The 26,636-nt window shown below is 34.0% G+C and overlaps 1 protein-coding gene and 1 long non-coding RNA gene across 3 annotated transcripts in view; one reads left to right on the forward strand and one right to left on the reverse strand.

Moving 5' to 3' along the window:
• Positions 1–26,636, reverse strand: part of LOC138936197 (uncharacterized) — a 92,352-nt gene that overhangs the window by 46,296 nt on the left and 19,420 nt on the right. The window lies entirely within an intron of this gene.
• Positions 1–26,636, forward strand: part of LOC138936181 (pikachurin) — an 87,440-nt gene that overhangs the window by 44,030 nt on the left and 16,774 nt on the right. For both annotated transcript variants that reach the window (XM_070301359.1, XM_070301349.1), the window contains exons 6-9: positions 11,609–11,810; positions 13,921–14,065; positions 17,987–18,173; positions 22,061–22,200. In XM_070301359.1, the coding sequence (XP_070157460.1) occupies positions 11,609–11,810; positions 13,921–14,065; positions 17,987–18,173; positions 22,061–22,200 (674 nt within the window). The remainder of the gene's footprint in view (positions 1–11,608; positions 11,811–13,920; positions 14,066–17,986; positions 18,174–22,060; positions 22,201–26,636) is intronic.

Here is a 26,636-nt window from a genome sequence, read left to right on the forward strand (position 1 = left end):
CTTTCGGCGCAGCCGAAAACTGTCATTTGGATATAAATATCATTAGTTATAATATAATTATACATTGAAATTTATTTATATATTTATAATTTATTTATATCGAAAATTGTTTGGAGCGTTGGTGATAAAAAGTATTGAAGCTTTATATTTCAACTCTTTTTAAATGTGAATTATAATAAAACTTTGATTTACAGTTCATTTAAGTAAGCTTCCAAAATATTTAGCATTGGTAATTAAGAAAACAGAATACTGGATCGCCAAAAAGTCACATCAACAAATATATCGAATATCCGCGAAATTAACCCATTTTAAAATCAGTCTATATATTTTTTCAAATATGTGCAAGTAGTATAACTCAATGTTAGTAGTACAATTTATACCCCAAGTAGTGCAACTCAAGTATTGTTCGGCAATAAGAGAGCGTACCTTTTTGTATTTCGTCATACAGCGCACGTTGTACGAGCATGTTGCTCCATTCTTCTTGATGTGCTCGGAAAGCATATAGGACATGAATAAATAGCTTAGTAGTTGCCGGAACGAGACAAATATTGTTTGAAAAGAAAGCGAACATATTTAGACGAGAGTGAGCTACATTACGTAGCCGGCGCCTAATGGAGTGCGTGCTTCGTTAAAATTTACTCTGTTCTTTCTCGGACTTGAAACTGTGTACCATGTGTACTTTGTTAAGTTCATTCAATAAGAATGGCGAGCTCATTCTCGTGTCCGTCTATCCTTCCTAAAGAAAATAATAAACTGTCGGGCAACTTGTAAATATCCGTCGCTTGTCCGCGATAAGTAAAGAGAGAGAGAGAGAGAGAGAGAGAGAGAGAGAGAGAGAGAGAGAGAGAGAAAATCTTTCCAGTCGCGACAGCGTTTTTATTATCGATAAAATTATATTATCTCTATGCTATAAATATTTAATATCTCGTTTGCAATACAAATAAAGAGTTATTTTCAGGGATGAGAATTGTCAAAATTATCTCGCACGGAGCTATTAGCGAAAGTATATCATGTCGCATTAAAGCTATTACCGTAAAGTTGTCGTTTTTCATTTTTCCAGAATATAGTCTCTTTTGCAATTTAATACCATGTTGTGCCGTCCGAGGCAAATTTGAATTAAGCTTCTAAACGACTTTAATGCGACACTATTAGGAAACGTATATACATATATAATACATATATATACATGTACAGGATGTGACAGAGCGTCCGTACTTTTATGTACAGAATAATGAGACAAATCAATTAGTAAAAAATAATTGTTTTTAAGAAAATTATTTACAATGTAATTTTTAAAACAATTTATTTTTATTTTATTTTATTTTATTTTTTTTTTTTTTTTTGCATTAATTGATTTGTCTCGTTATTCTGTACGTAAAAGTATTACGGTAAGATTATCGAAAACTGAATATTTTACGAAATATTTTACTTCTTATATCAAAATATGTCAGATTAAAATATAAAATAACTCAAAAAGTACTTAATGAAAAAATACTTTATTATAGTGTTTTGGAAAGCACTTGAGGTAAGCTACAAGAATATGTAATGAAAAATAGGGGGTTCCATTTAAAAAACTCAAAGTGATTTTTATATGACCTTGACGGTGCTATTCAAGGTCATACTAATATTATTATATAATGCGCCACTTAGAGCTCTACAACTTTTGCATGAAATATTTTTCACGAAAATGCGTTGTTTCCTCAAAAAATTGCTAATAAGGGCGCTCTGTTACACCCTGTATAACATTATAATATATACATATAATACTTGTTATTAAATATTTCTATTTTATGGATTCTGATATAATAAAAACATACGATCATTAGTTTGCAAAAATCGAACAATCTTAATCGGAGATTCAAACTTTTTGATTGAAGATGTTTTTTGAACAGCAGTTAAAATTTAGACTTTTTAATTCTTTTATTGTAGTATAAGAGTTATAAAAGCTTCTCACAAAAAATGAAAATTTAACTTGTTTACATTTTCATTATACGATCTATTTTCAAATATAACCTGATAGAAAAGGCGCAACGCAAATATCCATCCAAATAGAAAGATATTTAAATTAAGATATTCAAAATTAGTTTTCAGATTTGAACTCTGCGAAAATAAATCTCTTTTAAAATGTTACCAATAATACTTTGTTTATGTGTACCATATGTGCGCGCGCGCTATTACATGAGCACAAGAATTTCAAGAAGCATAATTTGCTGAAATAAATATGTCACTTGGAGAAAATGACACTTTCACAAAATTACGATGACAGGTTGAAAAATGTATCTCGTGTGTCGACGAGGTCAATTACGTCGTGCTGATCTGTATTTTTAACACGTTCGCTACACTGATCACGTGTTATCTCATAATATAATGCAACGTCCAACAGCGGATTATCTCGTGTATATGATGGATAATTTGTTTTATCTATCAATGAATTATTTTACGTAGACGTGATATAAAAACTAAAAAAATCTAAATATCTCATATTAAGTTGTTTTCTCGAAAAAATTGGTCGAACAGTTTCTGTGAAAAGGGGTGTGTACGTATGAAAATATATACTCCTAATATAGCGAACGCATTAAGCTCGGTAATTATGCAAAGTGCTATCTCTTTTCGAGAGTGTCGTAATGTCTCCTCGCTCTCTAATTATCTTACGATATTTAATGTTAATTTAGATTCAGAAATGGATGTGCATTCTTTACATTATGTGAATTGATAGCGCTCCCGAAGGGATTTGAAAAAAAAAAAAGGAGAACTATATGGCTGATCGATCGATCGCTTCTTTATTTTTAATACCACGTTGGTACGATACTGCGCAACGAGCTACGTTCGGTCAATATTTACTAAAGGACAAAAGCTGCAGCTCGCTGCACTTACCGAAGTTAGAGCCGGAGCTATATCGATCCTCACCGTTCGTGGCATACTTTGGCCTTAGCTATGCGATACATTGTGGGTAACACTCGCGATATTAGGATATTATGAATGCTGGAACGCATTTTAATCTAGTTTGTGTTTGCTGCTCTGTTATTTTTGTATATTCTAAATTTTAATCAAGAAAAAATTTAAAAAAAGACATTAATATTAACGGCTATACTGTGTGCAATATTAAAGATAACTGTCTGTCGAAAAGCGGAATATGAATTAAGATATAGGTTGCTGAGAAAGATTCGTTGTTATTCTTGTAAATTCTGCTTTAAGAGGGAACTGGACGGATCAGCTACGTCAAAAATTAATAAATCTAATACGTTTCGAGATTCATGAATCTGACATTGCGCACACACAAAGCACCTTTATCCTTTTAAAATGTAAAATTAATAAATAATTTTTGAGTTGAAATAGTTTTGCCCTATAGAATTAAAATTTTTATTTTCATGAATTTTTATGTATAGTTACTATAAAATTTTCGAGGTACAGTGTATAAAAAAGATAGCTTGATATAAGACAATATTTACGAATTTGAGATTAAATTATATTCTACAAGACAAATCTTTATTTTAACTTACAAATTAATTATTACTTTCATATTTTAGATGGTTAAAGTGACTTTTTGCGTAATGTTAAAAATTTATGAATCTCGAAATGTATTAAATTTATCAATTTTTGACATAGCCGATTCGTCTAGTTCCTCTTTAAATAAAAGATTTGGAGTTCACAGACTTACTTTAAAAAGAATATTGAAAAAGACTTTTTACAGATGAAGAAAAATATATATTAAAATCAATTATATTTCAATCGATAAAAATTGCTTTTGATTATACATATAATTTTGTTTTCAATTTTATTTGATAAATACGAATTGCGTCAAGAGAATTGCTTTGCGTCAAGCTAAGTCAGACTGTGTAATGAAATGCGGAAATCATTCGGGAAATACAATGACTCAACATTATGCGTAACACGCAAAGTGGGCGGAATGAAACGAGTATGAAAACGGACCGAAATTATCGTGGTCAAGGTGTAGAAGCGGGACCAATTTTGTTCAGACGACCCGATATATCTCCGCCGTGTACCAGCTTCGCGAAGGTGTCTTCCAACAGGGAGCGGTAAAGCGTGGCTATCCGCCTAACAATTATTGCCAACAGCTGCCTAGAGTCTGTAAGAACCCCATAAGAAACGCGCACACGTGCACACATATACACACACACACACACACGAGCAACGATAATCGTTTCGTCGATACCGCCGCTACTCCAAAGACTATTCTGGTCACGCGAATTCGCGGAATTCTCGCTTACTCACGTCAGGGATGAAGAATTTCGGGGATTCCCTCGAATCTTCGCGACGCGAAATCTCTAGAAGAGGGCGCAGAATAATTTGGCACATCGGATTTTCAAAAGTATTGATTTGCTTGCACTTTGATTGATCGATGTTTACATCGTTGATATTCCATTAGTCATGAATTTGACATTTGACGCGAAAATATTTTCGAGCATCTTCATTGAGTAAAGTTATAAAAAGTCTTTTGTCCGCCGAAGCAGCATTATATATTTTTTGTAATCTCAATCGATCGATGTTACTTGGAAATACAATACGAAGAAACACTCTTGGAATTATTATTGTTCGCTCGCGAATGCGCTTGTAAAGCTTTGCTCCTCATTAAAATAATTTTCTCGACAGATTCATGTTAAGGTAGCCTCTTTCACAACATTTACGTCGTAATTCAAAGCTGCAAAGAAAGATTATTCGAGCGCTAGGATTATTCGGTTAGGAAACTCGTTTTAACTTTGGAAACAAAATATTTTTCTTGAGAAGACAAAAGACGTAAAAGCTCTAGGCGCGCTATTACAGATATGTACATCTAAGATATCTTGCTTCTACTTCTTTACATAATAAATTCCAATGTAAGATTTTCTTTGTAAGAGAATTTATTCCTTTTCAATATGGATTATATTTTAAGCGACATGATATCTTAAATCGTCTAATATTATTTCCTAAGAAAATTTAATTATTTGTCTTTGATGATAAATTAACTCATTATGCTCGTTACGCGAAGGCATTCTCAAAGACGACCTTAACTCCGTTTTCCCCGTTAATCTCTCTCGATTGCTTTTCATTCTGTGCCTTTATTTTGCGAAATCTACATTTCAAGATACAATAATTTATATTCTTACATTTAACGCTGGAGAAAATTGATTCACTAATATCAAACGCGATCATTATGTTAAATAAGTAAAAATTTGTCAATAATAAAATCAATTTATAAAAGAATTTGCATTCATTCATTGGACGTTGAATATATAAAATTTTAAGTCGGGTAATCGTGAGGAATTAATCAAATTTCTGTATATTTGATGCATTTACTGCAACGTTTGTTATCCCCCTGCAATAATCGCGCAAAATATCGCTCGAAAGACGATTCTTTCGTGAGAAATAATAATTTATCGATGCTCGCGAGAGAAAAAAAACGACCCGGTCACACGGCAACCTTCACTCCGCGAAAGAGTTAACGGCGATGAAAGTAAAAAGGGGAAGGGGGATGGGAGAGGGAGTGGCCATTGTATCGGCCATAATGGGCCCGAAAGGGACAAACGCAATTTGTCACGTCACAGCGGATAGTCAATCGATTAGATGCGGGATACGCGACAACAGGTGCATGTGCGAGCGCATGCACGACGACTGTGCCGGATTACGCGTGTAGGGATTCCCGTAATTTCGTAGTTCGGGGATGGCGACAAGGGGATGGCGACTACCAAATTATGCAGATCGCCTCGCGCTCGCAACGATACGATTAATTTTAGAATTTATTTGCGCGTTCACGCAACGTTATTTTCGTTATCGGCGAACGCGACGATAGCCTCGTGGTCCCGATGCTCGCAGTTTGAATGAACCCACGCAAAATAACGTTACGGTCATCGTGGTCAGGGAGGGATTATAATCCGCTAACTTCGCGAACCTCGATTACGCGATCGGCGATCGTATCAATTATGCCGATGATCGCAGCAGATATCGAAAATCCGTACAGCGCGTTATACACATGATATGCGTCTCATCAATTTTCTTCGCGTAAAGCAGCTCTTCGGAGCTTGTGAAATTTAATACATTTCAAGTATCTTCAGTGTTTTATTTATATTAAATAATGATATCTATACTTGTGTGTGTTAAAACTTCAAATTTTATATTTAACATCGAGTATAATATCGAGTAATGTGTTTATATAGATAAATCGATATTAAATTCTAAGATATCATTCCTTTGGAACTGTTAAATGTGTATATTACAAATAGTAGTCGCGTAAGAATAATACGAAAACGTAGAAAAAGAGTGAGAGAGGAAGAAAATTCCATGAAAATAGTGAGAAATATTTGAGACAATTAAGAATGACAGTGAAATAAGATGAGATTAATATACGCGTTATATTCTAACTAACTAGTTTGCATGGAAAACATATGTGGTATACGTTTTAGATCTAAATAATGCAAATGACGGAGATACGAATTTCGATGAGAAAAAATTCCAATTATTGTGACGGCGGTATCGTAGAGAAAAGATTTATATTTATGACTGACTTTTTTTGGAAGAGACATATTTCTTTGCGTAAAAGCCTGTGAAAAAATTCCTCGATTGTTCGATACTTTTATGTAATACTGCGAATAATTCAAGGCTCGCGGATCAGCTGAACCAGCGAGATATAAGTCCGTGTCAGGGACGGCTTCGCGGGTGATGAAACGGGAACGCGCGGTTCGCTGCCTCCGCCTTGATTATAAAATCGATAACGCGCGGCGCGGAGACACGTACGAGTCCGTGCTCTCCATACTGTGCTCTTCGTTGACTTATGACACACCGACCGACGTACGGTCCTTTTTGATTGCCCTTTGATACCGTCGCGAGTTAACTTTTTTCCAATTAAATTGTACTCTCCGCGGATTCAATGCTCCGGCGCGGCTCCGCCGAAATGATATTTGTTTGCCAATTTGTTGACCAAATTGAAGCGTACGCTTGTATAAATAAAGAATAAAATTGATGAAACGGAAACACGCGAGCGCAACGAAGACGGAGAGAGTAATAATATAGATCGCGCGATTGTAGTTTCGAATATTCTTTTTATTTTCTTTTATTTTTATAGTGTCAACAAATAAGATGAAAAGAAAGAAGTTGCAAATATCGAAGATTCTGGATATTATTTTTTTGTTAAAAAGAAATTACAAGATTTCGTCGTTAGAGTTTTGTGAGAAGTGCTACAACATAAATGTAAAATATCTTCAATATAGAAAAGAAACTTTTCGTCTGGCTTTTACGATCTCCCTTATGTAAAGCATTTAATTATGAAAATTTCAACAAAACTTTCACCATTTTTTATCTCGGATTATGCCGAATTCATGATCGTATTTGACTTTTAAGTAGTATTATCCACTGACTGCTCAGTCTTTCAGAATCTGAATGCCGGAGAAATTATGGACTCGCGCTACTTGAAACGGCTCTTAAATGGTTCAACGGGTACGAAATCTCTTCGTTGGGTACACTTTCTAAAAATTTTTAGCGTAATTCAACGCAACTTTCAGATTTCTAACGCGAATAACGAAATATGCGAATTTGCTAAGATAAACGTAAACATGCATTGCTTGCACTGAAAATATTAAAATGCGTAAAATAATTTCTCAAACGTAATAAAACAAAACATTAAAATATTACGATCTGTTATTTTGCTACAATCTGTTAATGCAAATTTTGTTTTATTTATTAACTTTATGCGTCATGATCACGAATATCTATCGTAATATCGATATCGCGTGTATTATAATTGCATCATGTCATAATTCCCTGTATAATCACGAAAGCTTCGATACCCGACATTACTCTTTGTATTGAATCGATACAGGATGATACGATTCGAATGGCCGTTAATGTTTCCGGAGAAAATGGCTGGCACATATTTGTAACGTGTAACCATTGATTTGACATACGATTCGTATATTGGGGGAAGAGGGAGGGGAAAGCATGTCTATGTCACCGCCATCGAGTCTCTATTAATTGTCAGAATCATATGGAACTAATGATGAAACATTAGCGGATACGAAGAGCCCAAACTTTACGACATTGAAACGAAATAATTGTTGCGAATCGTGTTACCATTGCACAATATGTGAACGTAATCGATACATTTATTTCTACACGTTGTACGTTGATTTCGTATCATGCAAATCGTACCTAGCTTTTTTCTATTCTTATTCTACGCATAAATTACTATCGTAAGAAAATTTGATATTCGTATCTTATGCACTCGTGTTATCTATTTAACGTACGTATATAATGAAAAATACAATAGAAACATAAAATTGCGCGCAAAAGGTACTATAGGGCTGATATTTTATATTTTTAAATGTAAATTGTCCTATTAATTATGCTTTAACAATGGCCGTACGATAGAATTCCGTTTTATTAATCGGTGCATTATCATTATAATAAAACATTAAAAGAGCAGAATTATAAAAGATAATTTGAAAAGAATGATAACAAATAATATCATAGATTTATATTATGACTCGTGTACGTGTAATCCACGTAATGATCGAACATTACATACATTTTGGAACCGCATTATCGTCGTTAACAACTGTAATCTTCATCTTCTAATCTCTAACGAAGATTTTCAATCTTCGTTAGCGAAATTTCCACGTAATAATTTTGACTTTAATAAAAATTGCACGCTGCGAAGGATTTATGGCGTATAACGTGTACGACACGCTCGACAGAGATGAGCGATATATGTACTCTTGTTGAAATTTTTAACGGCGAAGAAGGGACCTTCATTAACATTCGCGTTGTTCGGGACAGCGTATCGAGAGGATCGTGCATTCGGTTACGTCCACTTTGCGAGGCTCAGATGGAAACTGCATCGCGGGATTCTTTTGATCCGCTTAATTTACATAAAGGCACGCCTCTTGAATGCCGAAACGATCAATCAAGTCGCCGCTCTCATTTCGAACCGATCGTCGATCGTCGCTCTCGATCGCTCTCCCGGTTTTTTTCGAGTTTACACGCTTGGCTGAACCGCAAGGCGGCGGGAACGTTTTGTTTCTCCCGCGTTCCGGAAGTTCGTTTCCCGCGTTTAAGTCGAGCGCGATGCGAACAACGGAGACGGTATAACTTTGAGATGTTCGATTTTAATCGATCCAACTCTTTGCCCTTTGCATCCCGCGGCGGTAAAGTAACTTATTTATTTGCCACGCGCCTTAAGCGCTTCTCAATGTACATAGATCGTATAAAATAAACAAGATGAAAGAAGGCTGGTAGAACGAAATTCACTCCTAATGTAAAAAAAAAAATGTATCATGTATCTTTTCTGCATCGCGTTGTAATTTATTTAAGTGTATCGTTCGTCTTCTCTTTAACAGTGATATTGTATTATTAATAATTATCTTTTTTTTTTGTTAAATAATTTTTTATATCTATTTATTATTTATGTGACAGCCACGGGCATAACAATATTGATTTCTTTCGATTTCTTTACCCAAGTTTCGTTATCGGTACGTTAGAAATAAAATAGCGAAAAAATGCATTTATACGTGTGATTCTATAATTACGATACAATCAATTCCAGATATATTGGAATACTGTAAGTTTGTAATCGAGAAGCGGATTATATTGGAATATAATGTACTTGTTATATTAGTAGGAAGAAATATATGGGGTCAGGCTATAATTTACTTATTCTATTATGAGAGTTGAATCTACGGTCCGCTTGCGATGTACTTGTTCTACTGCAAGGAATATATAGTCTTGTAACTCGGTTATTCAACTGCGAATATAGCAATTTATGGAATATTAATATTTCTCAATGGTGTGTGTTGTGTGGAGACTTTACTATGTTTTATAGTAAACACATGAATTATATTAAATTCCCTAATTACAATAATATTTCATTCAATTATTGTATATTAGCACTCAGCTCAGCTGTTCATGTATGTGTGATAAAATTGAATATTTGAAAATTATTACATCATAGCTATTTTTATTTATAAATATAATTTATACATTTATAAAATTTTCTTTATAATTGAATATAATTAATTAAATTATAGTTAATTATATTTTTATCATAATTAATTATAATTATAATAAGATTTTTAATTTATTGCGATTAATAATGATTGGAAAAATTTTTTCTATTTTTTAACGCACCATTATTAAAATTTGAAAAGGAAAATAACCGAGGAAAATGATATAATATGGTTAGATGTAAATATACATGTTAGTTATATATGAAAATACCTGATAATATTTGTAATTTTATATGATCGTATATATAATATCCGAATTTTGGCGCGATATAATCTTATCTTTATATTACAATATCATGCTAAATTTCGAATTTAATTATATTTAGCCAGATCATATATCGCACCAAAAATTTTTCTAATTTAATTAAATATGATTTTACGTAATTACACGATTCCATTCCTTTTCGGGTGGTTATACATAAATTATAATGTGCTACAATTTCGTACGATAACAAATAGTCTAGGAAGATGAATCGATGTGTGCTGGGTCAAAATCGATTTTACGACGTAATAAACCAATCGATCAGAGCTATTTCCTCGCACGGTTGCAACATGTCAATGTCCGATAAATTTCCCATGTCTTTTCGATATCACCAATTTGTAATTGCGTGTACGATCCGCTGGTTGAACTGGCGCTTTGTTACACGATAGTGTCGAGGATTCCTGGCGCTATCGAGAACTGAAATTCCATTTCCAGGCCCCACGAGTGCAACTTTTTCTATTCTTCTGCTCCGGCCAGATTTATCGTCGCTCTTACACTCACGTGTTCCACGTGTTCAGGAGGGTCGTCCTCTTACGGGTACACCCTGCGGTACACTCACGTGATTGATACGAGGTTGTAGATCGTGGTAGTGAAGGGATATTCCGTATAAGCCTCGGCCGGAATTCTCGATTTTCCGCTCTTTTCCCTTCACAGTCGATATATATCCTCCGGAAGTGGTCGACGATACCGGCATGCTAACAATTTGCACGTTTCTCTCAATTACAAATTGCACGTTTCTCTCGAGATTATTTCGTGATACGTTTTAAAAAATGTATATATTAAAGTGGTGCTTTTCTAATAGTGCCATGAAAAACGATATCTTTGGCAAATTTTAATATGCTGATGCACCATGAATGTATTGGAAACTTTCAAAGTTGTTACTATTTTATATTTTGTCTATATAGATATATATTTAATTTTTTTTTTTTTTTTATTCGTACATAATATATTTTAGTAAAATTTTTATGAAAAATAGTTTTAATAAAAGTATATAATGAAAGCGAGATACATATATAACAAAAATACATTTTTATAAAAGGCGAATCAAGATGGTATTACTTCTACTCGTATATTTTCATAAAGATGATAGCAAAATGTGATGAAGTTCTGATAAAGAGAAGAAGCTTCGAATTTGTTTTATAAGATCTACGAATGATATGTATTTTTTTCAGGATACATCGATTTCTTTATTTACAATTATCGTAAAAGCTGATTCATAAATTTTTACTTATCTCTGCAAATTAGTCGATACTGTAAATATATCGTTGCTAATTTAAACCGAAAACAAATTAACAAAGTTCAAACAAATTTCGTTGAGTCAGTAAAAAGATCCTTTGGTAATGTTGCGTTTCAGAGGCTGAAGTGAGATCGCCGCGTTTCACTGGATCAGGCTGGCTGGCTTTTCCCGCCTTAAGAGCCGCTTACAAACACGTGCAATTGGAGCTGGAATTTCGGCCCGAAGCGTGGGATGGTGTACTCCTATTGGCGGGAGAACGGGACGATCTTCAAGGCGATTTTATGGCTTTGATACTTCATCACGGCTTTATCGAATTCAGGTACTTGCATTATTTATTTTTATTATTAATAATATTAATTACCGATTTAACGATGGTGAGTTCGATTTATGTATTATCGAACGTTTCGAGAGATTCGAGTGATTTATTTGAACAAGTGCATGCAAAAAAAAAAAAGGATATTTGATTAATATTTATAGAGAAATATACATTGATGAAATTAATATGTATTATAAAAGAGATAACGAACTCTCTGAAAGTATTAAATTGATAAACAAGGCGAGAGTTAGATCAGAGTATTAATTAAAAAATATTAAGTGAGAAGATTGTCGTAAACATCGGCGAGGTGCAACGAGGATCTTACGAGCGCAAACTCTTTAAATAGTTTTGAGAACGAGGTCCATCGAGTTTTTTTTTTTTACGCCAAGAAGCAGGCGGGGTATTGAATATAAAGTTACACGGGAGACATTTTATAGAACACTTCCGCGTCATCATTTCGGAGACCTCGCCGTGAATTTGACGTGGTCATTAATTAAGCATTCCATGCCGGGACTAATTTTTCGTTTACAGCTTAATAAGCCGTAACTTAATAGAGACCGCGTAGATACGATTTATGAACGCTGCGCAAAAACTGAAAGTTTACCCCTTACAATGTATTCTGATCCTGCCCCGGCACCACCTTTTTTACGGCGTTTTGCGCCAGCCCGTCGACGGAAAAACTTTTTCGCCTTGAAAACGACGCGACATAGGATTTATTTTATAACGCACTACTTGTGTAAAGTTTCGCGCCTGTAAAAGTACGCGTTGTGAAGTGTTACATCACCATGGGACGTTGGTAATATCGGTATTATGGTATATGTAATAGTGCATTGAAGAATTAAATATCTTTAAAACCCCGTTCAATTGTCGCATTATTTTTTGTAACACGAATCGTCGCATAAGTCTCGCGAGAGATTTCAATATCAAAAAATCAATTTATATTTTTTTACGTCGAGAAAAAGAAAAGGTGCGGAAAAGTCAAATGACGAAGTTTGTATTTTATTGCTAAAAAATACGTTTTATTAAATATCAGGCTTTAAAGATGCCCTACATGACGACTGAAGAGCTAAATAAACATATTTCTATTGCAATTTTGTTATGGAGGTTACTAAGAATTACTAAAAATTTCAAAAAAATTTTCTGTTTAACTAAAGTATGTGCTTAATTATCGTATAAATATAAGTTTTCTGAATACAAATAACGTGATAGATGTTCTGCAAAAATTACAAGCAACTATTGAAAAATGGAAAGAAATATGGAAATGGATTTTCGTGATAACATCTATTGAAATGTAGCAATGCGATCGAGATAATGGGAATTCGAATCATAGATCGAATATGAAATTCATAGGCACATTTATCAAACGCGTCGCATAATTTATTCATTAATACCAACTGATAGTCGTCCATTGTTTCCCAGATTCGTTTCCACAATTCATTAATCCAACACCAAATGATTAGCCATGTGGATTTGTTGTTCTATTAACTGTACGAAGAGCGTTACTGTGCGCTTACATATCAGCGGATTACTTTCGCGATGATCGCAAATGGATTTACCGGATGTCGACAATGATTTCCATATTGATTGCATTGGCAGCGATACCAGTAATGCTTTATCGATCGTAAACATTATTAAATGCCAGCCATATTCTTTCTCATCATTAATGTACGAGGATGTACCGTCCATTACGATATTAAGAAAGAGAGAGAGAGAGAAAGAGAGAAAGAGAACTATTTATCATAGCAAATTAATTAAAGCGAATAAAATTGGTTTTTCTGTAATCTTTTCTACAGTTTTCTACACAAATTGTGTTTACATAAAAACAGAAAAAGAACAAGAAATATCGCAGCAGAAGAAATATTCATTTTCAATATATTTGAAATAAACTTTTTTTTTTCTTACAATCACTCATCCGCAAGAATACGAAGATTTGTAATTCGAATTCTCCTTCCTTTTCGTTTTATTGCGATTAAACTCTATTGCCTTCGGTAATGTATCAAAAAAAAAAAAAAAAAACATCGTTATAAATTCCGCTTCGACAATGCCTGATATTTCGCGACGTGCCTGACATTTCCAATCGATTAACGTCGTCCTTGTATTTTCTGCGGCTAAGGTTCGACTGCGGCAGCGGTGTGGGTACGGTCAGGAGCACGGAAACGGTGAAGCTGAATGAGTGGAACACTCTGAGTGTCTACAGACATCGATGGGACGCCTGGATTCAACTGAATCAGGAGAAGAGGGTGGAGGGACGATCGAAGGTGAGGGCACTTCATTTTATTTCCATCAAGGCCAGATGCTGGATATTATTTGTCCGTGTATACATATATATATATATGTGGGATGTGTGTGTGTGTGTGTGTGTGTGTGTGTGTGTGTGTGTATCGCAAATTCAATGAGGCGCTCGATATTCTGCAGCAAAGTGGAACGTATATTATCGAGATTACCAGTGAGTTTATTCGAATTCTCGAGATTTTCACGGCAACACTCTTCCCTCGAGACTTTCCGATCATGTTTTATGTAACGGGACAATGAGAAATTCAACTCATTTGATCGCGATAATCCGTGGGGTAAATAATGTAGTTCGTAGCGGTAAATGAGCAATTCATTTTTCTAAGTGAAACTTGATTCGAAACATCCGTTTTGAGGTGATATTTAAATAGATGGAAAATATGCGTACGATGAATTAGACAATTATCAAAAATGAACAAAGCTGTAATCCGTAAAAGCTGGAGATTAAAAAAAAAAAATGCAAATGCACAGCGTCGTATGCAAATAATGGTCATCATTTTGATTCGAATGCCATTAATGCTTACGACCAACTGTAGTAAAATAAAATTGTTTCCATTCGACACGAGAGATTCACTTCCGAAAAGTTTAATGGCGCTGAGATGGAATCAGGATTAGGTGCTGTTGTATCTCACGGAAAGTTACCGGAAACTTTAATGAGAGAATGTAGTCCGGGAATTGAAGAAACGTTCTTTACATTGCGAAACTTCTTTCCGAAGTATTTCATATAGGTTGCGCAAAATTTTTGATCCTCTTTTCATTTTTATTATTTTGCCCGCAAAGTCGAAACTTCGTCGCGGGTCATATCGATATGTGCTAAAACGCGTTTATACAATGTTATCGCAACAAAACTTTGACTTTCTTGAAAATTTCTCTCATTTTGCCGTAGAAGCTACAAAATGCTCCGCATGAGAAATTTTCCATATTTTCGCTGCCCTAGATATCACAAGAGATAAGATACGAACAGCGTAAAAGGCTTGAAAAGGTTTGTAAAGGGGTTGCAATTTTTACTTTTTTTTTTTTTTAGAGCGTTTATATAATTTTAATATCAATTCGAAAAAATTTCAATTTTCTTGGGATAATTTCAAGTAGACTTTATGAATTAAAAGTAATAAGTGAAATTTAGAGCTTAGCTACAAGTACATATGTAAACAAATCGGAAAATTGCGATAAATTAGGATATTTTTGGAAAAAAAAGCGGTAGATCGGTGGAAGAGTATGTTGTTGAAAGTGCATTAACAGAGAAATCTTTCGTGCAAAAATAATCACGAGAAAATAGAATATCTGAAGAACGTGGTGACGTAAAAAGCTAAAAGAGTACGAACGGTGAGATATACCGAGACAGATGGCGGAGGTTAAAAGCGAAGAACCACACCCTGAAACGAAACCGCACCTTCTTCGATCAATCTAATAAAAAAAAAAAGTGCCATTGCCCGTAAAACTTGTCTGAATAAGGTACTTCCGGCCACGTAATCGATTTCGCTCTTCCCCATATTAATCCGACCCAATCGATTGATCTCGTGCTCGTTAAAACTTCATCAAGATAGCGTGATTCAAAATTCGCGTAGTAGAAGGATAACTTTAACAGTTGCGAAAATGCTTTTTTTTTTATCTCTGCATCGAAATATATTAAGGACTGCAAAATAAATCGACAGAGGCACGATTATTTTAAAGTTTTTTAAATTAAAAAAAAAAAAAAAATATATATATATATATATATATATTTTTTTTTTTTTTGCATTTGCATAGTCACTAGTTTAACGATATCATACAATATAATACATTAATAGATTTTTACGAATATTTTTTATAAGATTTTTAAAAATTTTTTATATTTATGCCAGAAGATTCTTTAATATTTATGTCAGAATCAATTTAATCGCTGTGCTAATTAATACACTGAATTTCACAAATCGTCTATACACAACTAAACAATTTAATTTTTTCGATATATATTTAGATTGTTTATTCTCCGTTTACAAACCTCCACATTTTTAAAGTCTGACAAAATCGAGCTTAATTAAGAGTCGGCGGTTTAATTTAGAATGCATCAGGGTACCACAAGATAATGCAACTCCTTTCTGATGCAAACGCCGTATAATGTTCTTTGACATTCTGCGTGAAACGAGGTTGCTGTAGTCGTTTGGCAAACAAATTCGTGAATCTTATTGTTAACTAGCTCGCTCCTTGTTTTAATCGTATTCGCGGTACTTGTATTATGCGCATATTTTGCTCTTTTTTTCTTAATTTCGTTTGCATCGCTTCGTCGCGACACTACGACGCTCGTTTGCCTTGTTATTTTGCAAATGAGATGCAGCGCTAGAACGAAGGATCAAAAGTGTAAGCAAAACTTACGGGACCTTTTTACACATTGATGATAACGGATAGTCCTTCGGAGATACTTATAAAGAACTAGATCACTAATTTGCAAAGTTTTTAGATTAACACTGATAACATACTTCTTTATAACATACTTATAAATAATATATCTTTATAGGTGAGAATGGATTTCATAAAGTGAGTTGGAAAACGTAGTATAACCGAAAGAAAGTGATCTCTCATGCTCCAAGTTTTTTCTTTTTTAACATAAATATGTTATTAATTTTCCAAATCTCGAAGTTAATTCTCTTTTAAAAGCCAAGTATCGTGCAAAAAAAAAAAAAAAAAAAAAAAAATCGACTAATTTTTTTGGATATCTATTTTCAATAGATTGAGAAATAATAAAATTCTTCTAAAATATTGTAAAACGTAAATATAAATATGTAAATACGATAAAAGAAATATAGAATCGAGCTAATTTTGAGCTCAGCAATCAACGGCGAGGATACTAAATATCAAGAGAGCAAGTCGATAAGTGCCTCATCTACTTTTTTCGCCGATCCTCTTTCTTCAACGAGTCTCACGGACGTTCAGGATAGCGGGATATGATAACGAGGAATTATCGGCCGGTTCTCAACCTATCTGTTTTTCCCGGGTTAGGTTTAATTACCTTTAAAATCGGGCAGCATCGCTGGCAAATGGCTTCGCGTTTCAAGCCCACTTTATCCTAGAGTACCATTAAGCACTTGGTGTCCTAACGACAGCGTCGTAATTAGAGAAGCCACCCCTGACCTCTCCACTATTTTCTGTTCTCTTCAGCTATCTCCCTTCCCCCCCCCCCTCTCTCTCTCTCTCTGTTTCTTTATCTCTCTCTCTCCTTTCCTTGCCACATTCTCTTCACTTTGAAAAAGAAAGCCAAAAAACTAAAGTGAAACTGGTTAGCAACGCCTTCGTGACCGTGCGCGATCTTCTTGTTCGATTTGAGGAATTTCCACGAAAGGAAACCTACAATCACACGCGCTCGAATACAAAATGCACAAAAATAAGGTGTATTGGTTGACAATGGACATAGTTTGTCGTCCGATACATCCTGAGATGAGATTATTTTCATTAATTCGCTTCGCGACTAGCTTGATTTACAGCATTGTTATTTGATTAGAGACTTCTCAACAAATTCGCTAGGCACAGAGGTACTTTTATTTTAAGATATTCCATTATTATATCAAATTTAATGCGATAGAACATAAATCAATTTTTTTTTAAAATAAAGTCTTGAGAGAAAAAGGGACCTCTGCTCGTACTCTATCCGACTTTTATTTTTTTATCTAGAGTTATCGTCTCTTTTCCGCGCATTTTGTAACTTTTGTAAAAATATTTTTCATACGTAATATATATATATCGCTATGTTACCGTCGACTTAGAAAAATAAAAAAAATAAAAATGGCCAACGTTGGACGCTATATGCCAAGTGTATTTCATGCATTAATCAGGCGGCCACAATTGCGCTGCCAGTCCAGCATGTTACGTTACAGTTGAACACGTGTAACTAGAGAATTCTGGCTTCTCAATTCCAGGGCTTGTTTTCGAGAATTACGTTCCGCGAGCCGCTCTTCGTTGGCGGACCCGGAAACACGACCGGTCTGGAGCGACTTCCGGTGAGGACCGGATTTAAGGGCTGTATCCGGCATTTGGAGGCGAACGAGCACCACTATCGCTTCCCATTGGCCCCGCAGGGCGATGCCGCAAACGGATTCGACGTTGGTAAGTATAGTATCACAGGTGCGGCATCCGGTTTCAAAGTTTCCTAGATATTGCATAATTTCGGCAATAATTTTATACATCTAAATCGTATACATGTATTTTATTCTCATAAAATCACTGATGCTAGAAACTATTAATTATTCCAACGACGATTATACAATTGACATGTTTAGTTTTCACATAGATAATTAAATACACATTTTTCTTTTTTTTTTTTTTAAATTTATTGCAACGCGCAATATTCCGTATAAGGTGACACTCCGGTTAATTACAATTATATCTCTCGGCAAGTTAAATGCCGAGACAGGCGCGTGGGACTTCGAACTACTTGGGGAATCCGCTTCTCACCTCTAGAAAAAAAAAAGAAAACGAAGAATATATTCGGAGTTAAATCGAGCGAGCGTCGGAGGATTTGCCAACTAAATTCATGTGACACCTGTTGTCCGTTTGCCGATATAACTATTAATTCGGTCACCCGGTAGCCTCTGACCGATGCTGTGCCGTATAGCTGTAAGGCGGTTAATTAGAGTTTATAGTCATTAATTGTTTTAAATATTTAAGCGCCTGTGGCTCCGTGTCAACTTTACAGCTACCGCGCAACGGAATATAAATATTAATAATAATTCTCTTATACATATATACGCGCGAGTCGCTTTATTGTTTTGTTATTTACACGATAATAAACAACGTACCAGTTTTGTATTAAATTATATTTTTCTATTTCACGGTAAGTAATCTCTTACGAGAGAAAATCAACAATTGTGTAAAAATTATACATGTTCGCTCAAATAAATGTTTATGACAGAAATGTAACATATAACGGAAAGTTTTTCACTTGGATGAAAATGATTCTACATTTAATAAAGAAGAAGCAATCAATTTATATAATGGTACAACAATGTGCTTATATGTTACGCCAGTGCCAAAAAAAAAATTTTTTTTTTTTTTTGTTACTTTTTTCATCATCTTTTTAACACTCTCGAATATAATAGAACATATTCAAGCAATTGTTCTAAAGTTCAAAGAACGTTTGCCTCCTTTTAACGTCGCTTTTTTTATTCGCAACGAAAAATCGTTTTGTAACAGGATTGTATTACTCTATAACCGCGCGCGCGTCTATGCAGTTTCAAATTTTTTTTTAATTTACGGCCTGCCAAACTTTTTTTGTTGGAGAAAAAAGTTGAAATTGTACGATATTTGAAAGTACCGTTTAATTACATCGGCAAGCGAGATACGATCGAGGGACGATTTCGTTGGCGAGAAGAGCGAAGGGAAATCATTACGTTGTCGGGCAAGGCTATGATTATCGCGAGTAATTATCGTTATCGCTACCGGAGTGTCGGTAATTAATTGTCAACATTTGGGGGGAAGTCGTTTAGGTCCGGCTATATGCAACAGCTGCTTCGCGTATGTCGCATTAATTACCTCTGAGTAATGGACATCTGCCTGGTATTTATATCACGATGTAACTAGCTAAAGATTATCTCCATTTTGTAATATCGAGAAAGAGCCATTGTTCCTAATATATGCGCAATATAATTTAGATCTTTTGTAATCGGTCATATACTGGAACCAATCGGCCGATATTAATGAACAATAAACATTTGTATAATAATAAGTTAATATAAATTATGGTGCAGCAAATGTAGAATATTTACAGGCAGAAATATTTGTTTTAAAAGAAAAAAAAAAGAAAAGAAAAATACATCTTATCACATTTCGCATAAATAATTTTATTCTATTTAATCCTTTATTACGAATTATATATTTGTGCCTTTTTGTAGACATTTCTCTCTTTCTGAAATATATCTATCTATTAAAAGTATATATTATCGGCGCAAGTTTTATATATTTTTTAGAATTGAGTTTAAAGAAAATTTATCTCTCTATATACGTATAATAAAATTAGGTTTATACAAACATAATCCTGTAGAACTTATTAAAATATGTCCTCAAGCATAATTAGTTATATATCGGTAAATATATTGTATTATATATTACACACACACACACACACACACACACACACACACACACAGTACGCTCTTTATCAGCTTGCAATTAATTATCAAGCATTGATCGATATCTAACAAGGCACCATTATGTAACATATTAATTACAAAGAATGGAACTTATTTTTATTTATATTTATATTTCGTTAATGTGTGTATCTGCGATAATTGACGTACAGATATTTAATTTACGTATACAAGATTTACATACATTCGTAATTAATTCTTGTTTTTATAATTATTTCATATTTTAAAACATGTAACAATGCCAGGAACGTTGTAGAAAAAAAATTGGAGAATAATTTCAATTAAATAAACGACTTAAAGAAATAAAGAATTTTAATATCTTTATTTGTGTTGAGTATAGTGCGTCATATTTTTATAAAATTTTCAAAATAAAATAAAATATTATGTCTGAGAAGTGATAAGTAAATTTAAAAACAAAAGTAAAAATTTTTCTATACTTTAATTATAATTTAATTATAAATTTTAAAAATATTTAAAAATTAAATTTGATTAGTCATAAAAAATTTGATTTTAAATTTAATAAGTTAATAATTTAAGTATGAACTTGATAAATATTTAAAATTATAATCATAGTTTATAATAAAATATTAAATTGGAAAATTAAAAAAATATAAAAATATATTATAAAGTTTATATATCTACAAGTTATATATGTATATTAAATTCTAAATGAGAGAGTCGAATCAACATCGTACTTGGCGAAAAGGATTGATTGTGTATGTAAAATGACACAAGCTCTCATTAATATGTAAAACATCAATTAAGAGAATAAATTATTCCTTTAGCTATTATTTCGCTCCATTATTTTCAGTCTGCAACTATCGATCCGTTACAATGGCGTGGCATGAGACAGACGAGGCAGGTCAAATCGAAAGTTTCGCGTTACTTTTCCATTCGGTCTACGTTTATCGAATAGACAGACTCATGAAAAGATAACGTCCGTTAGATTGAAAAACTTCAACTTCCGGAAGTTCGAGCATTTCGAGCGTCGCGCTCGAATAATCGATAGAAAATAAAAATCGTCCGAATCATTCATTGTCGCGAAATCGATAGCGATTCGATTTTCAGAGTTTTATCTTCGTAATAATGATCTCATTCCATTGTTGATGCGCATCTTTTAATATAGCAAGTTGCAGCTTGACGTAAAAATTATAAATTATATTTGAATAATTTTTGATTATTATTTGCAAAAGTTACTCGTTGAAGGATTGAAGAATTAACGTCAGTTAATATGGATTTTTTAGTTTCGCTTTTATTTTGTAGAGAAAATTTATTGTAGAGAGAAGTTATTGTTACGTAATAAACGTATAAAATTTAAACAACTCCGGCGCCGCAAAAGCTAAAATAACTCGTTTTGCGAAACGCGTTTTCGGTGGAAATAGACCGCTAGAAGCTAGTGACACATACACGAAAAACGTACAATGCTAAATATATAAATCTCGCAACTAGGAGAAGAATGCGACACATTTTCGACAGGTTGTCCTCATCGTAAAGCTCAACGTCGAAAAGCTATACCGCGATCGTTGACGTCGTGAGCGAAAAAATCCTCCCGTCGATACTCCCGCGCGCTAAATGATACCGTCGAAAATACAATGAGGCGGAAGAGAAATTGATACTTCCACGCTCCGATAAATCGGACAGGACGGCCTGTCGAAGCGCGCGCGAGTAATTTTATTGGTTTTATCTCGCGCGCAAGTCGAAATCTCCCGTGTCGAGTCGAGTCGGATTCTCTGTCCCTCTCTTTCGACCCTTGCCATCCGATTCTCGGTCTCGCGTGTGTAACTCTCGATTTCACGTCTCGCCACTAGAACTACTTTTATTAAATCGCCTGATTTATTGTCGTTTCAGAGGAGTGCACGGCCGACAGATGCAGCAAGGTGCCGTGTTCCCACGGTGGAAAATGTCTGACGACCGGAGGCGACACTGCTGTCTGTCTCTGCCCGCTCGGCTACACGGGCGATCTCTGCGAAACCCGGGTGGACCTGCAGGTAATCGAATCAATTCCGAAGGAATTATAAGCGCGCGAACATATCACCGAGTTTATACGAGAGAACGCGGGATTACGCGAACCCTTGCTGGGATTTCACATAACGCTCTGCAGTATTATCTCCTCCGCGCTGCGCTTTAATTTAGCAGTAGTTAATAAAATTGAAAAGTTAGAAAATCAAAATTTATCGAGAACAGCGAAAAAGATTTATGATACGTTTATTGTGAGAATACGATTACAAGTGACCTTATATTGCTTTAATTCATTTTAAAATTGTCACAAATGGATATTGAGCACACGTATATTATGTTTATTATTTTTCTACATTTCTCAACGACACGTGCAAAATTTAATTTGCACGAATTTCGTTTACGTATAATTTCTCTTACAAAGCAGCTAAATTAGCATTGCACATATTTATATCGTCAAATTTAATCAAAATATATGCAAGGGTTTGTTACAAGATATTTTTAGTCAGTGAAAGACTGAAATCATTTTTATTAACGCATTTGATATTTTCGATGACATAATATATATATTTAATGAACAATTCTTGCAATGCCAATTTTCTTTAAAAATTAATTCTGTTATGATAAAAACGCTAATAAAGCAAAATAATTTAAGAAAATTAAGATAAAAGTAAAGATTGAGAACAAGATAAATAATCTTGGCAGATTAAGATAAACGTAACATTTTTTTAAGTATTATTACGAATATAGATAGTCTTTGAAATTTTATTGAAACGGCAAGAATACCATTATTCCGCGAATGTGAACAGTCGTTTTACATTGCGTTATCATATTACGATGCTTGATTCATATACCTACATACGGAGCTTGTGTTTGCAATTTAACAATTTGTTAATTTACACGATTTTATACAGGAGAGTTTGTCAAACATGTATACACGATCAAAAAATTGAATTCCAAAACAAAATTTATTTAATTATGTAATCATTGGAATTGCTTTCAGAATTAAAAAATTAACGTTTTGTAAATTTTTTATATATATTTACTCTCTTAATAATATATAATTAAAACTAAAAATTTAAAGGCAATAATTAAAACAGATTTTTAAACTAATTTATGGAGATTCACGGAGACATTAGGCGTTTACGATAAAGTAATGCTACGTACAATTTATGGATCGCCTTTCTAACGATAAATGATATTGCATCCAAACTTGCGGATGCGCAGACAGCGAGCGTGTTAACATCGTATCAGACACAACATTGTTACATTATGCCATCATGTTTAAGAACTTTGACTGATAGTATACACGGCTTACATTACCCGACTAGTATCAACGACATATTGAATAAATGACTTGACTTAATCAGCTGTTCTAGATTAGAATTTATGGACGCGCGTCGATTATGGGTGAAGAAAGAATCTTTCACGATTCTTTCATCTTTCATCTTTCATTTTTTAGTGGATCTTTTATGAGAATGTTTTTTTTTTTGTATAAAAATCGCAAAACCTTTCTCTATCATCTACATCAGGATTATATCACTGTATTTTATTCAAAAATTATCTCGTATTATTTTCGTTTAAAATATCGTTGCTTGATTAATGTTAACAAGCAGTTCTCTGAATATGCATTATTTTGATGCCGTGGATTGTTGCCAAATGCGACACGAAAATCGATCATGTCCAGTCGCTTCGTAAATGACAGGTTTACATCAGTGATAAACGGGCGGCTACTAGTAATTAACCTATCTGTGCCGCTAATGAGACGGCTTAAACGAGTAGAAAGATATCTAATACGCGCCTATATATGTATACATACACACATACACACACACACACATATATATATATATACATATATATAATAAATGCTTTAGATCGACCATCGGGCATTAAAATTTATATCAGGCGACCTAATGGAGCGAACGCGGTTGCATTCGCCGGAAGTCACCGTACGCGGTTTGCCCCGCGCGAACCAACCTGTGCACAGTTAGTCGCGGATTATGCAGGGGTTATATACGATATCGATTATGGCAATGGCGGAAGGCAAAGTGGTGTATTCGGTCCGATGCGAAATGATGAAATTGGTATCGGCATTCGACCGATATTACTTCCGGCAAAACGACAACGTGAATGCCGAGCTATATATAAAGATTCATTCGTGCGGCAGTGACATATCAGCACATTTGCCTTTCGGTGTCAGTGACAATTATAATCAAGATCGATTGATAAAGGCCGATTGAATCTTTTTCAAAGCAAAAGAAACAACATACGTACAAAAATTATACCTTGTATAATCAGTCGGTATTCTTCGAACTCAGAACTGAAAATATTACATATCGGTCTTGTAGTTGTAAGAATATAATCGCAGTTGTGATTTTTACAAAGCTACAGCGTCTTGAATAAAAAGATTAATAGACAAATAAAAAAAAATTAAATAACGCAAATAAAAATTTAAATCACATTTAAGGGCTTCAAAAAAAAAAAAAAAATTGCGAATCAGAATTAATGTTTAGCTCGTGGCGCAATAAATTTGAAGCAGCGTATTAAAGATAAGGAAACAACTTTGTGCGACGTTTCGCGTGAAAGAATCATTATAGCAGGATATATCGCGGATGGATCTTCGCATTTCCGATCTCGAAATCAGAACGTAAACTAGCTCGAGAAACGGCCATAAAGGGCTCGAGTTAACGAGTATCACTTCAAACTCGAAACTCGTTCTCGAACTTTGGTCTCGCCCGACTGTTCCCGAGTTTAATTCCATTAACGTACAAGCGGAAGAGATATAGCCGCAATAACCAAATGTCGCCGGAATATCCTCGTAATTTACGACGACGACGATCATTTTTACAGCGGCCATCGGAAGACGTTGCCGGATGTCGAAATAAAACGCTAATGTCAAAGTAAAATTAAACGACTCGAAGGGCGCGGCGTGCTTTCATCATAAGGAATAAACGTGATATATTTTATTGTCTCGTTTGCACGAGACGAGGAGCATAATGCTCCATCCGGCGAAGCGCAAAATAAATATCCGACGAATTTCCTTGTCGGGACGTAGAAGATAAAGCTAAGTTATTACTTTGCTATTAAATTCTGTAAATTGAGATAAATGTCGAAAAACAGGGAGTATTAGGATGGGGTGAATCTTTTAAAACTTATCTATTTTGATAACAAAAAGTCTGGCGTAATAATGGCAAAAAAAAAAGAGAAGTTTCCGCTATGAAATTTATTTTATTTGAACTTTTGTATATATATTTAAATCGTTATATGGCAAAAAATTAAGATTTGACGTATGTATGTATTTTTTTTTTGCAGAAACGTAAAAAATTATATATATAAGTTTTTTCCTCTACAATTATTTATGCCTTGTGGATAAAGTTTTCCACGTTAAAGTGAAAAAGGCAGCCTGAGGCTTTTCTGGAAATTACATATCCAACGAAAGGATGCATTGGGTTACACGCCGATATAAAATATCGTGTATTAATCAAAAGAGAAAAAGACGAGTATCTAACATAAAAAAGAATATAGAATCGTTGTGAAAAATTAAATTAATTGTTGATCTTTCAAAATTTTTCTCATATAGATATTTATACTAATTATTTAGGTATATGTCAAGAGATCTTCATGCGTATTTTCAATTAATTTAATCCTCCGTATTAAACTTATTTCTTAATGACAAAATAAATATTATAAATATATAATTACACCATTAAGCACATATATTCTGTGGCTCATTATTACTTAAATTTAAATAATTAGAATATTTATTATATTATTCGTAATATTAATAATAATATTAAATAATATTCTGACTGGGATAGAAAATAAAAGCAGCCATATCATTAATTTTTCTCTTTCATTCACACAAACATTTATAATAAATTAATTATTTTAAAAAATTATTTTAAATTTGAAATATATAATATTATAATATATAATTAAAATTTGTAAATACGCTGAGTGAAAAAATATTTTCCGCAACAAAAAGCAACATGATCAATAAAGCCAATGAAGCGCTATTTCTAAAGATCAAACGGTCGCGATAAAGCGATATTTAATAATTTCAATGGTATTTATAATAACAGGCGTCAGGGATGGCACGTGTACTCGATAACGCAACACGACATTTCGGCGTGTAAAACTGCCTCATAAAAAATTCGTGAACCTATCAACGGTCTTTGCGCGTTGTGAACATGAGGACGACATAAGCCGGACAGAAGGACGATGTCGTAAGCAGTGAGAAAGGATGTTCCCGAGGGTTCTTACGAGTCTCTTTCGCATAATACAAGTTTACTCCTCTACCGACACTCCCGTGGGAGCTTCTTATCACCGGGACGTAGCTTTTATGTAGCGGGAAAAGGAGAGGAGGCCAACAAGAGCGCGCATAGGCAACGCGATGGCTGAAAATTTCTTATCCTTGCGCGCGTATGGTCAACTTAACAACGCTGTCAGATGTATCTTCCGTTGT

This window comes from Polyergus mexicanus, unplaced genomic scaffold, assembly GCF_030449975.1.
Source record: "Polyergus mexicanus isolate NDT 795.1 unplaced genomic scaffold, iyPolMexi1.0 SCAF_1, whole genome shotgun sequence".
Classification (NCBI taxonomy): domain Eukaryota; kingdom Metazoa; phylum Arthropoda; class Insecta; order Hymenoptera; family Formicidae; genus Polyergus; species Polyergus mexicanus.